The 13,391-nt window shown below is 34.2% G+C and overlaps 1 protein-coding gene across 2 annotated transcripts; it reads left to right on the top strand.

The window, feature by feature from the left end:
* Positions 1-2,128: 2,128 nt before the first annotated feature.
* LOC141844179 (vesicle-associated protein 1-3-like) lies at positions 2,129-12,212 on the top strand. Of its 2 annotated transcripts, none has more exons than XM_074732209.1 (9): positions 2,129-2,290; positions 2,387-2,457; positions 6,015-6,085; positions 6,542-6,623; positions 8,464-8,579; positions 8,661-9,026; positions 9,319-9,381; positions 9,846-9,923; positions 11,927-12,212. In XM_074732209.1, exons 2-9 carry the CDS (start codon positions 2,403-2,405, stop codon positions 12,035-12,037), a joined length of 942 nt encoding a protein of 313 aa, XP_074588310.1. In that variant the 5' UTR covers positions 2,129-2,290; positions 2,387-2,402; the 3' UTR covers positions 12,038-12,212. The 2 variants fall into 2 exon arrangements, with proteins under 2 accessions (XP_074588310.1, XP_074588311.1); XM_074732210.1 differs by having other exon boundaries at positions 2,129-2,293.
* The last annotated feature ends 1,179 nt before the right edge of the window (positions 12,213-13,391 follow it).

Genomic DNA, 13,391 nt, shown 5'->3' with positions numbered 1-13,391 from the left:
ATGTATCTTTGCAATTCCCCTAGGATAGAAAATAATAAATCTCAATTAATCCCATTGACTATCTCTGGATAATCAGTTTGATCTTATAAAAATTTTTCATCGGTCATCAAGATCAACCTAGACGCTCTGTATACTTAGATGTTCAAACTATCCGATTAATTTTGAAAATAGAAAATGTTTCTTTTAATTTATTTATTGAATAAATCCAAAGCACAATCCTCTTTATTGTTTTTCTGCATTTTCAGGCTGATGTCAGCGGCTCGACCTCTGGCAATCAATGCTTTGCTACTATTCCACTGCCGACTTAAATTAAACCGATCCAAATCTGTTGCTATCGTGCCAGCTCACATCAATCAATGCACTCCAACTGTTTTACCTACCTCATCGAGCTCTTGCCGTGGAGCAAGAGTAAGCTCCACGACCCTTATCCAATGCCTCTTGAATTCAGATTTCACCAGCTTACCAGTTGGTCACCCGCAGTGGGACCCACTTATCCGCCGGGTACTGGGCCGTGGAACCACTGTGGGTCCTCAAATCGAGTCAGATTGACAACGACTTCAGCTCCGACGGGATGCCCGTCGTAACCGATCGCGACGTGAAACCAATCTGACAGGCTGCAGCTTTGCTTTGCTTCCTGACTGTGGGCCCCTCGCGCCGTGGCCCCCGTCGCCTCACCATCCTTGCAAGCTACGGCGCGGGTGTAGCGGACGGGTACCGCCGAGTCGAAGTCCATTCTTTAAATTTTTTATATTGGTATAAGTATTCTATTTACACCTATTATAAATTTTTTTTTATTGATTATCAAAATAAATCGTCCATAAAATCTATTTATTATTCATAAACTGAGATTTGATCTTTAAATATTTAAGAAATTGAGAAGGTACTATATCATTGTACCATTGCCCCTGTGGTCAAAGTCAATTTTCTGTTTAAGTAGCTAATAGTTTTTAATCATTGAGAGAGGTTCCATTTTGATTTTTTATCAAAAAAAATACTTTATTTCATTATTCAATCGTGTATAATTAATCCTCAACTATTGTTTAGTATTGTTATCTCCAATTTAAATCTCTCATCTAATATTTTCAAATCAATCGGACAGATGATAATTATGAAATCGTAATTATTCATATATTATAATAGCTTCAATACATACTTAATATAGAAAAATGATACGCTACATGAGAAATATAGTATGAAACTCAACATGACACACTCAACTGCATGGATATGAGCTCCACTGCATGGATGTGGAATCCACTGCATGAAGTGTATTATATTGAATTTCATACTATATTTTTCATATAGTATATCGTTGCTCCTTAATATATTCAACATTGATAGGAATTTATAACTGCTACAACATAAATAATACAAATTTAAAAATAAAAAATTATATTTTTTTCAAATCATTAAAGAAGCATTCCACTTTAATTTTTTATCAAAAGGACAATCACATTCTGCTATTCAGACATGTATAATTATCTAATTATCCTCCAGTATATATCGTTCAATACTATTATCTTCATCTAAATTTCTTAGTTAATTTTTGAATCGATCAACATATTGTATTAACTATGAAATTGTAATTACTATAACGTGAATGTTAGATAAATAAATCGAATCCACGTTATAATAATTATAATTTTATAATTATTAAAATATAAATTTGATGTTGAATAAATTAAGTATGTATTATAATAATTATAAAATTATAATTGCTATGATATATGATACATCGATCAATTTAAAATTTAAATAAGAAATAATAATATTAAATAATATTAGAGGATAATGGTATAATTATGTTTTTGAATGTGGATGCTCATTTGAATAATAAAAAAAGATAAAAGAAGCGCCCCTCTAACTTTTACGTTACTTTTAATTGCCAGTGGAGAAAGTTTTGACCTTTTGATCGGCGAGTTAAAAAAGTAGCCTAAAGCGGTACCGAAAGTGAATCGATCAACTGCCAGACTCGAAGCAGCAACCTTTTTCTTTCAACGCTTCACCTTTCGGCACGTCATCAACTGCGGTGCTCTTAGTCCAAACAGCCTCACACGTCAGCCGTTCCCAAGTCAAGGATTCATTTCCGCAGCGGGCGACGACTCTGCTCTTAGTCACACCTGATCACGTCGCGGTGCTGAACAACCGTTTGCCTACGTTTGAGTGACGGTTTCTAGGGTTCTACGCCACCGATCCCATTCTATGTGCCATATTTGGTCGTGTATGCAGGCGTATAGACTCTCCTCCCACGGCTGCTGGGCGATCTAGACAGTCCAAGCTGCGATCACAGGTTGTCGTTTTGCCTCCTATCTCAATTTTTCTAGCGCTATCTCCGTTCTTGTTCTTCGTCTTAGATTCGCGTGCTTTCCCCTATTTGCTGGTTCAGAGGTCAAGGGCGGTCGATGGGGGTGGATCAAGTACTCGTGGGGATCCAACCTCAAGAACTTAAATTCACATGTAAGTCTGAGCACAAAATCTATTTCGTTAAGTCGCTTTGTAGGCTTCAAGGTTTTGGTTTGGTTCGTTTGGCAACAACGTTGAAGATTCATTGCCTTTTGCGGCGTGATCGAGCAGAAGTGTATATTGGATTAGATGGCTCGCCAATTGGGCATTTTACCCTTGCATTTGATTTTGACTAAATCATGCTCCACTATTTGTCCAAATCACGCCACAGCCATAAGTAAAATAAACACATTGGGGCTTGATTTGGTAAAATGGCCTCACAAATTTGATCATCAATCTAATCCTGGAAACCTCATCGTCGTAGTGGTTTATGTAAGATTATGTCAATAATAATACAGTAGTCATATTGATGATTATCAAAAATGTCTTCTTCCAGCTAGCACCATTCCTAGATATAAAGAAGCGGACTTGTTTTATTGTTGCTTGCTATTTTTCCAGAATCCAGACTACTATAATTTAACAGCTGAAGATTATGTATCTAAAGCTTACTTACTTTTTATGTATGTTTTCCTATGGTTCCAATCTTTTACCACAATTTTTAGCACTGCACTGCTTAATTTAAACATGAAAGGGTGGTTGACAAGCATGACAATTAAGGGCGAGCAACTTAGGAGTGACAAAGATAAATCTATAATGGCATATTCTATCAAACAGTGGAAAGTAAATGAAGAGTGGAAAGTAGATGCTGTACCTTACATTGGTTTACCTTTTATTTCAAGTATATATGAACATGTTTTGTTTTTCTTCTTCATTCTGACCTTTTTCATACGTATTTGTTGAATTTCCATGGGAAATGCAGATGATGCTTAAGTGGGAACAACTTGTTGCTTCCTTGCATAACATTTAGCACTTGAAGACAAATCAAGTGGAAGTATATTTCACTATCTAATGTTAGACAATTTAATGACTCCTTAAACGATGTTGAGGATATGTTCCCTTTAAAATATTTGTCAATGAGATTAAGGGCATTTTTCTACAGGAGAAGCAAACTAGAAGAAAATAAGGTGACAAAAAGATTTTTTTAGATGTACTTTTCCTTCATTTCCTTTATATGGAAACAAAACTAAAGGGAAGGAAAAGACTAAAAACTCACTTTCACATGAGTTGAAGCTCAAAAGTCAAATCTGAGCTTAAAAAATTCTAAAAAAATTCTTTTCAAATCTACTTTTGATTTATTATTTTTCATTTTTTTCTTTGACAAGTTCTGAATTTTTTTTTTCTTTCCCTCTTTCTTTTCATCAAAGGAGACAGTCAGGCATTTTTTTCACAATTGTGAATTCTTTCCTACCTCCTTTTTCCCCCTAATTGTTTCTTTCCTTTATAGGAAACATTGCCTAAAGCATGATTACTCTATATAAGTAGAATACTCTTAAAGTACAGTAGAAAAAAGAAATACCAGACTTTAGAATATAGGAGAGCGAGAGATGAAGTTCTAGAGTATGGGTTTTCAAATCATCTAAAGAGCTCAAGCTATTGTGAGGGTGTTAAAAAACACAGTTGAAATCATAACTGCAAGCAAGGATAACTAGCATTCTTATATAGAAGAAAACGCCATTTTCGTAGAATATAAGGAAAAGAGAAGATAAAGGGTTGAAAAACTATTTGATATATAGTTTGCACAATGATTCATTTGTTGATATAAAAAGGTTACATATATAAGTGCCTCATTTACCTTGTTTAAAACTATAATTTTGGTCTACAGATCTTTTTATCCTGGCAATTTTAATAAAAATAAATCAATTATAAAAAATCTATGCTAATATTCGGTCCATGCTGGAACAGTTCTGTATTAAATTAATTACTATTGTTTAAGATATAAGTAAAACTAAATGTAAGTATTTAGTTTTCTTTACCGCTAATTTGGATCTCCAATGATGTGGCAGATAAGCACCTAACTGAGAGAGGATCAAACTGGTCTTATGATCTATGCATGAGACAAATTGAAGAATATAAACAAAAGCCAAGGACTTCTATCGCTATGAATCATATTATATTTACTGAAAAACATACAAGTTTAATTTAGCTTTTGATGGTGATAATATTTTTTGCCATGATGGAGGAAAATATATGAACATAAAAGTTTATGCCAATTATGTAGAAGAATTGGCAAGATCAATTAAGAAATAAAATAAACAAGCCATAGTTTTTTAATTGTTATTGCAGGAAGACAAACATGTCCCTCAATTTTATGACTATTCATTGTATAATAAATTTATGAGTTATGAAATTAATTTTTGAATGCTACAATTTCAGGTCACGTGTCTGATTAAACTGAATACTAAAATTTCTTCCTCCTTTTTCTATATTGTCCTTCCATTCACATTAGTTTCTGAAAGCTCTGAAGTCCCCCAATTTCAGTATCTTCACACTTAAATTCTTAAAATTGGAAGTGATTTAGGTTTTAAAATCTCAATTTTCATACTAATCTTGGTCCTGTCAGAAACAATATTGTAAGAATGTTGACATATTGATACATGATACATGTTGGCACCTGTTTGATCATGTCGACCAATATTTTTGCATGGATTTACAACTTATACATTCCCATAAACATATTATTTTTGATTCTTCAATTACCTACACTCTTAACTCTTTAAAAATATTAACCCTCAATAATTTGCTTCAATAAGATTATAAAATCATCACGGTCGCATCTTCTTTTTTTTTTCACTTTACCAAATTTCCCCAATCTTCTAGTCTACCTTACCCAGTTTTCTAAAAGAGGCCGAACCCCAAAGATTCCAGAACTGATTCTGCATCTGGCTACAGATTACAAATGAAAGACAATCCTACTCTTATTCAATTTGTAACTTTCCAATAAACATATGTTTACTTTTTCTACATGTTGTATTGGTCACTACTTTTTCGACATGTTGTATCGGTCACAACAACTATTTCAAAGCTTTGTATCATTCAAATTAAGCTCAGTATACTGAACTGCGTATAACTTGTAGAACCTCTTATAAGACAACATGAGCAAAATTCCAGCTATTGACCATGTCATCTTTGTATGGGTCTCAACATATTGTTGCAATTGTATGTCTCACCTATTCTGTATGTCAGGGTGCACTATTTAAATCGGTCTTTTACTGGCTTGAGGACAGGTAGCTTCCTACATATTTAAAATGCCAGAAAGTGATGTATCCCTATCTGAGATTTGCCATTCTCTAGGTGACGTTGAGATAGGTGCTTGTGTGCACAGAGTAGACCCAGATGATTTACATATAGTGAGAAGCACATTCTTCTGTTGTTATGAGCTAGTGATACAATGCACCTCCAAGATTCTCTTTTTCATCTTACATATATTTTTGGTTTATCTTGCTACATGACTACCCTGTATGTATCTTATTTATTCCTTATGTCGTCTGAGATTTGGTTTCCTTATGGAGATCATTCACCTTTTCTATTTGTAACAAAATTAGAATTGGAATACAATATATATGTTAGACCTGCAGCTTCTGTCTAATTGCTCAACTGGAGCTACCTTTAACTAAATTTAAATTGATTTTATAAATTGGGACTGACATAATGCATTTTCTTGTTGATTCTAGTTGAGCTGAAGAAGCAAAGTTCATGTTCTGCTCAACTTACCAACAATTCACCAGAATATATTGCTTTCAAGGTTAATGTTTGTTGATCTATGTATGGCCCTATTTTAAAGTATGCTCACAGATACAGAATAAGCATAAATTGTCTGTTCTGCATTCTTGCTCAAATGCCTGTTAGACTGTGTTATACATCTTATATGATTATTGCTTGTAGAATTTAACATTTATTCATTGTAGAGTAGATTCCCTTTTTTTTTTGTAAAATTAAATGGGTATTTAATCTTCCACGGTTTGCCTAGCTCATTAGCTTTTCTCTTTGCGTCTCTTATTCTCCTGATCACTGTTTCACCCCACCCCCTAATTGTATTTTCTATACAGCTATATTGTCATAGTAACAGCAATAGCTTTACATAGTTCAATGGTGTGATAGGATCTGTACAGTGGGCTCCCAAAATGATGTGGATTTACAGTTTGTGCACTTTGTTATATTGTAAGGCATTACATTGCTGACTCAATTTGTGTGTTATTAGGTCAAAACAACATCTCCTAAGCGATACTGTGTACGACCCAATACAGGCATTATTCTACCCAGATCAGCATGCGACTTTACAGGTCCGTATTATAATTTGTCTGGTCATTGTCTGTATACATGTTTTTGCTTATTGCATTTATTCTTGATTCTTGCTTTTAGAAATAGAGCACACAAAAGTTACAATATCTGCTGAGGCTTCAAAAGTTGACATCTTGAGAGATTTCCCTTTCATCATGCTTATCATGGCAGACAAACTAAAATCAAGTAAATCAGGGTTTGTATAGAACAGGATTTCATGATGAATGTACAAGCGCCATTATGATTTCAATACCAGATCAAAGTTGGTCCTTAATAACCTATTATACTGGTTTATCATTACGTTGATCATTTGACCTATGCTTGTATCATTACATAAAAAATGGTGTATAGATCCAAGTGTTCAACCAGTATTCGAAATCATGGGGGAATGCATTACTGACATTTCCTCCAAATTTAGATAATCTATCAGATAACCAAGCACTACCACTTAACAAAGTGTTGATTAACTTCTATGACATTGCTTAAACCTTCAACCACTTGGTGCTAAAACTTGTATTTACTTAATGGAATGATGGCTTGTAGCTATTAGTTCCTTTAATCCATTTCTTTGTCAGAAGAATCAAAAGAGGGTAATGAGACCCATTACCTGCAGATCTTGTAATTTTGTTTCAATTACTTGATATTTTGGTCCCATGCTAGACTTGATTTTCAGCATTATTTTTCTGGTGTAAACTACTACGTGGGCACCTTCTTGGAGAGAGTTTATTGTTCATGTTCATGTTCATGTATACTATAGGAATAACAAGTTTAATCTTGAGACTAGGTATTCTAGTGGATTAGTGAATGTGAAGTGTTTGAATCCAAGTCTATTGTGATTTAGAGTTTTCCATGGCATGCTAGAGATGCATAGTCTATATTTATCATGGCCCTATGGACAACTCAATTGAGATGAGAATTTTCAGGTATTTAAAAAATTAAATAGAGTATGGCAATTTTAGTGACTATTGCCGGCACTCCTCGTAGAAAAATATCATGCTTGAAATCCTACAAAAAAAGAGACCTTCTGATATAGCACTATAAACATCTCACACAGAGAAAAGGAGAGAAAAAATTAAACTGTAGATTTGAATTACATGAGGGATCCAAATCACTTCCATAAAAATGAAATAAAGGCTAATTCTCCTAATACTGGATTTAATTTTATCCAATTTATAATAACCAGTAAACACAATGTGGATGTTGACAACTTCTAAAACTTAAAACCATAGGTAATTTAAAACCCTAACATTAGCTACTTCATTACCTTCCTATCTATACAATAAGATAATATGAATTGGATATAAAGATTATGGCTACTTATCTAATAAAAGGATGAAACAATGAGAGTAAATTTTTATAATAAATAAAAACTAGTATATGAGAGATTTTTTGTAGTTTGTTATATGGAGAATTCTTCTACAATCATTTTGTATTTGCTGATCAATATTGTATTGCATACCATGAATCAGTCTATCTGTTTCTCATTAATTGTTTGTCTTACTGCATGCTTTGTGAAGGTATATTGTTTGATGGATTTTATTATCCTCATAATATTTATCTCTTGATGATCTTCTCATATCATGTGAAAAAGGGAAGCCCAATCTTAAAAAGAATGTTTTTCTTTATAGATAAATATTTTAATATCTTATTTCTATCTTTATTTTTTCACTTCATCGTCACTTGACATTTGCTACTGGGCAATCAATGGGCTGTTTATTAGTTAGTAATGAAGTGATTGTTTATCTGTATCTAATCTTGACATTTTGAAGTTAGACATTGTATTACATACGACAAGTGCCTATTATTTTAGTTGTTTACAATAATGTAATTATGTGATTTTAGTTACCATGCAAGCACTAAAGGAAGCTCCGTCTGATTTTCAACTAAAAGACAAGTTTCTGGTCCAGAGCACAGTTGTTCCCTATGGCACTACAGATGAGGACATTGTGCCAAGTTTTGTAAGAAAAGCATACAGTCTTATCTTTATACCTGCAATTATTTATTTATATGTTTTGATCTCCAACTTTTTGGTTCCACAGTTCTCTAAGGAAAATGGTAGATACATTCAAGAGAACAAATTAAGAGTTATCCTTGTTAGCCCTCCTACTCTTGCATTACCAGAACCATTTAATGGGACTTCCACACAAAAGCCAGCTTATGAAATCATTGAGTCTGCAGAGACTTCTATTGCCAGCAATGATGTTTCACAACATGAACCAGCTAATGAAGTTTCTAATTCGAAAAAGCCCTCTAACTCAACTGAAGTTTCTGATTTGAAAAAGTTTTCTGGATCAAAGGATGATAATGGGGAGCAGGAGCCCATTCATCAAAATCACGAGTCAAACGAGACAAATATTTCAAGTGATCAAGCATTCAATGAAGTGGGCAGCATCCCTCCATCTCTTGTAATATATTTTTCCTGAGAGATTTTCTTTCCTTAACACATTCACACTATTTAGTCTCCATATTTTTGCTGGTGTTCTTTTTGCACAGAGAACTTTATCTAGTAACACTTTGATGTGTACTAGATTACAAAAGCTGAGAACATTGTATAGTATGAATTTGCAAATGGTCGATTCTTGGTGCATGATTACTGATAGCATAATTCACTTTCTCTTTAGTCTCTTTGTTATTTCCATTTGTATTTCAAATGTTCTTTTTCATCCTTCTGTAACATCTGTGGCTAATGTTCTTTAGGTTGAGAAGGATATTGAGGAATTAAGGTTGAAGCTTGGCAATCTCGAATTGAAACTAAATGAGGTTAGTTTTTCCTTACCCCCATGATTTGATGGCATCAAAGAGATCTGTAACATTATGGCGAGTTCTCCATAGGTTCATTTTCTGATATTTGAGATGCAAGCCATTATGGAGAGCCAATAGTGTTAAATAATTGAAATAATGTTGTCTATGAACAGTTTGAGGTCATGTTTTCTCGTTGTTTGGCTCTAGAACATTAAGTGCTAAAATCAGATCAGCAAATAGGGCATGAAGAAAAATGTGAACCATGTATGTTAAATTGGTAACTCATTGGAACATTAATCAGCTAGAAAATGTCAGTGTGCATTGTGCATGTCATTTTCAACAGTCAATAATACTGAAGTTTTAAAAGGTTTGAAAGTTACTGTCGTCTACCTGTTGCCATTTGACCTGAAGCCAAATTCTAGTTTCCTTTAGCATACATGATTTGGCACTAATAACTGCAGTCTGGATGCAAATTTTTGCAGGCTGAGAAGACGATAATGAATCTGAGGAAAGAGAAGGATTCTGCCTCACAAGAGGGAAAGAAATTGCAACAAGAAATTGTGAGTTGGTCTTTTATTAAAAACTGGAGTTTTAATAATACCATCATATACCATATATGGTGTGATATTCTGAGCTATTAATCTGTCTATATTGAAGACATTAGGGGAGGATCCATGTAATATGCTTAGTTATATGAAACAATCCAAGTCCGGTAGAGGTTGCAAATACTATAGGATTGTGTATAGCAGGCTAGGGGATTGTGTATGGCTGGCTAGGGGGGAATACACAACCCTGAATTCTCACACACAATAAACTCAAATAAACATTAGTAGCAAGTAGCAATTTTGTGTGACAATGTGGTGAAATATCCAAAGCAAGATAAAATGTGTGTATGAAAGTGAAAGATTAAACAAACATTCTAACACGCAAGATGTACATGGGTCAGGGTTCCTACAAACAATTCTACTCTACAACACGTCTATTTACATCACTACCGCAAATTCACTATTGCCACCCTTTAAATGAGACAACAACAGGATAGGCCTCTACAAGTTGAGGTTCACAATCTCTAAGGATGAAACCTTGATCCAAACAATCAGATTTCTCAAGCTCTCTCCAATCTTGACCCTAACTAGGATTTCTCTCAAAAATAATATTCTCACCCCTCCCAAATGATGAAAATGAAATTAAGGAAGAGAAATTATCAAGAGTTTGAGATGTTAAAGCCTTCTACATGGTCCAAGCTCTTGGATTTCTTTAAGTACGTAATCAACTAGAGCATAGCAATTTTTGAGAGTTTTTTCATAAGTTCTGCATGTCTAAAAGCTCTCTGAGAGCTTATATATATGAGGCTCTATCATTACTTACAAAGTTGATTTGGATGACTAACTGGACTTCAACAGTTATATGCTTATATGCTGCTCAGTTGATTGGAAAGCCTACCAATCCATTGGAACTAAAAGAGAGAGAGATTTTGTTGCCTAGGCCTTTATCCAATCGATTGGAATTCTCTATTTCAGTTTACTAGAATACCTTCTTCTAATCAATTAAAGCAGTTGGGCAGTCCACTTACACATTTATAGGTAAGCCTTTTGTAATGTCCACGACTTGACCCAGTTGACAAATACCTTCCAAAGTTGTAATACTTTAATAGCCAAGCTATAGATAATTCACCCACTCCCTCGGCAATCACATCAATACATTTTACATGCTCAAAACCATGATTCACAGTCTTTGGGTTTTCAACTCCTCGATCAGGGCTCCCCACCATTGAAGATGTCCCAGTGCCTGTTCAATTTGGGTCTCTTGCTCTCAAGTCCATCAAACTCTTCCTCTATCCAAGCTCCTTGCCCTCTGCTACTCTAAGCATCCTCTCGATCTGAGCCTCTCACTCCCAAATCTATGGAACTTTTCCTCAATCTAGGCTCCCTGACCTCAAGTACTTCATGCAACCCTTCATTCCAGACCTCCTGCCCTTGTGTCCATTCAGGCTATTTGCCCTCAAGTACTCTACCACTTGATCAGAGCCTCCTGTTCTCAAGCTTATCACCACTCGATCTAGGCTTCCTGCCCTCAAGCTACAAATCCATCCTGAGATGGCTAACCTGTGCACTCGATATAACAACATTAAATATACGTCTAATTTAAAATGTATTGTCAATACATTTGAACACTGTAGTTAAACTCAACCACAAAGGGGAATCATTTCTCCAACAGATACATCATACAAAGGAAAACTCTGTGAAACTCTTTTATATACATTGGTGATCTCATCATCTCGGTCCGGCTTACCAAGAGAAATACAGATTTTTCTTTGAAAGTTCATTTGGTGAATAACCACTGCATGCTTGAGTTGCTTCTTGTTAGCAGATCCCACTGAACTAAAGTTGCTTCTTGTTAGCAGATCCCACTGAACTAAAAATATTCTGATAGAGCATCTTTGCTGAATGACAGATTCGGATAGGGCACCCTAGTATAGCTGCAGCATCTTACTATCTTTGCCAAACATGATGAGCTGCATTCTGCAATATTATCAGGTTTTTTTTTTTTGCTCTTCTTGCAGGCTTTGCTGAGGACCAAATGTTCAGCTAGAGTTCAGGCTGGTTTCCCTTTTCTCTTTGTAGTCTACATGACACTAGCTGGTTTGGCACTTGGACATCTCTTGCACTCGTGAAGGTCGTCTACCTGGATCTTTAATCTCAGAGCTAGAATTAATACTTTTGTATCACAAGTATATTATCACCACTGCCAAATATCCAAATTTTATGTTTTTTCAAGCTTTTCACCCATGAGGCCATGACCATGTACATGACCAATAAACGTAAAATGTGTCTATTCAGTTTCCTTTTCGTTTCCTTTTGTGAAGACTAGACTGAAAGGATGCATCAAACCATGTAGAATTATAGAAACCATGTGTGAATGTAAAGCTGACTCATTCTGTGTGTAAAGCTTCACTAAATGAAAAGCCATGAACTAGAGTCTATGGCCGTGTGCCATTGGTGAAGAATAGAATAAATTTTTTAGACATATAATTAATAAGGAAATGTATATTTTAGTTTAATTCATGTAATAAAATAAATCTTTCATTTAAATCTCTATTAAAATGACACTTTCAATTGAGTTATCTAGTTTGACTAACTACTCCCTAATTGCTTGCCTAACCTAATTAATATTTCCAACATCAATAAGTGTGCCCTACCCCTTGTGTATGCCTTGCCTGACTTTCTCTTCTGTTTTGTACAGTCAGTTTGATAGATCAATTAGTTTGCTTGACCTATTCAAGTCGAGCACTTCACCCAACTCAATTGGGCCATCCATCTCTACTGCCCTGTACAACTTGATCAACCAATCCACTGGATTTGCTCATCCATCAGTAAAAAGCCAACTGGTTCTACTAAGTGGTTCATTGATTGGCCATTTTCTTCCAACTAAACTACTTGGTCACCTATTCAGTCTGTTAATTTGTAATGTATATTTATTAGAGGATTGGAGAGAGTAATTAACAACGAATATTTTGCCAGCAATGAAATAGAGATAAGTGTCAACAATAATTCTTTTGGTCAGTCCATATTTTTTGGGGTTATATCATCTTTCCAAAGTATTTTTTTCTTTCCTTTCCCAGTAACTTTGAGCATCCAGAAAGATCACAGCTTTCACAGATATATCCTTCCAAATACTTTTATTTTTCCGTTTATGTTTCACCAAAGGAGCCATTTTTGTAATCGATTTAGCATTGACAATCGATATGTGCGAGGCGACAATGATGATGAGTGAATTTTAACTTTATTAATTAATTGATTCAATCAACTTTTAACTTAAATATGCTAATTTAAATAAGTTTTATCACATCCTAATCGAATTATCCTATTAAAATATTGTAAATTTATTTTAAATTTTAAAAATTATAAATAAATTTTATTTATTTATTATATATATCATCAACTTATTATTATCATTAATATTATTAATTTATTTTATTTTATAAGAATTAATCAAATATCAAATTGATTTAATTGTAAAAATATCTA

This window comes from Curcuma longa, chromosome 13, assembly GCF_044706935.1.
Source record: "Curcuma longa cultivar G26 ecotype Majalengka, Jawa Barat chromosome 13, ITB_CL_G26_1.1, whole genome shotgun sequence".
NCBI classification, from domain to species: Eukaryota; Viridiplantae; Streptophyta; class Magnoliopsida; order Zingiberales; family Zingiberaceae; genus Curcuma; species Curcuma longa.
Note: the sequence above shows the minus strand (reverse complement) of the source record. Positions and strands in the feature narration are given on the sequence as shown.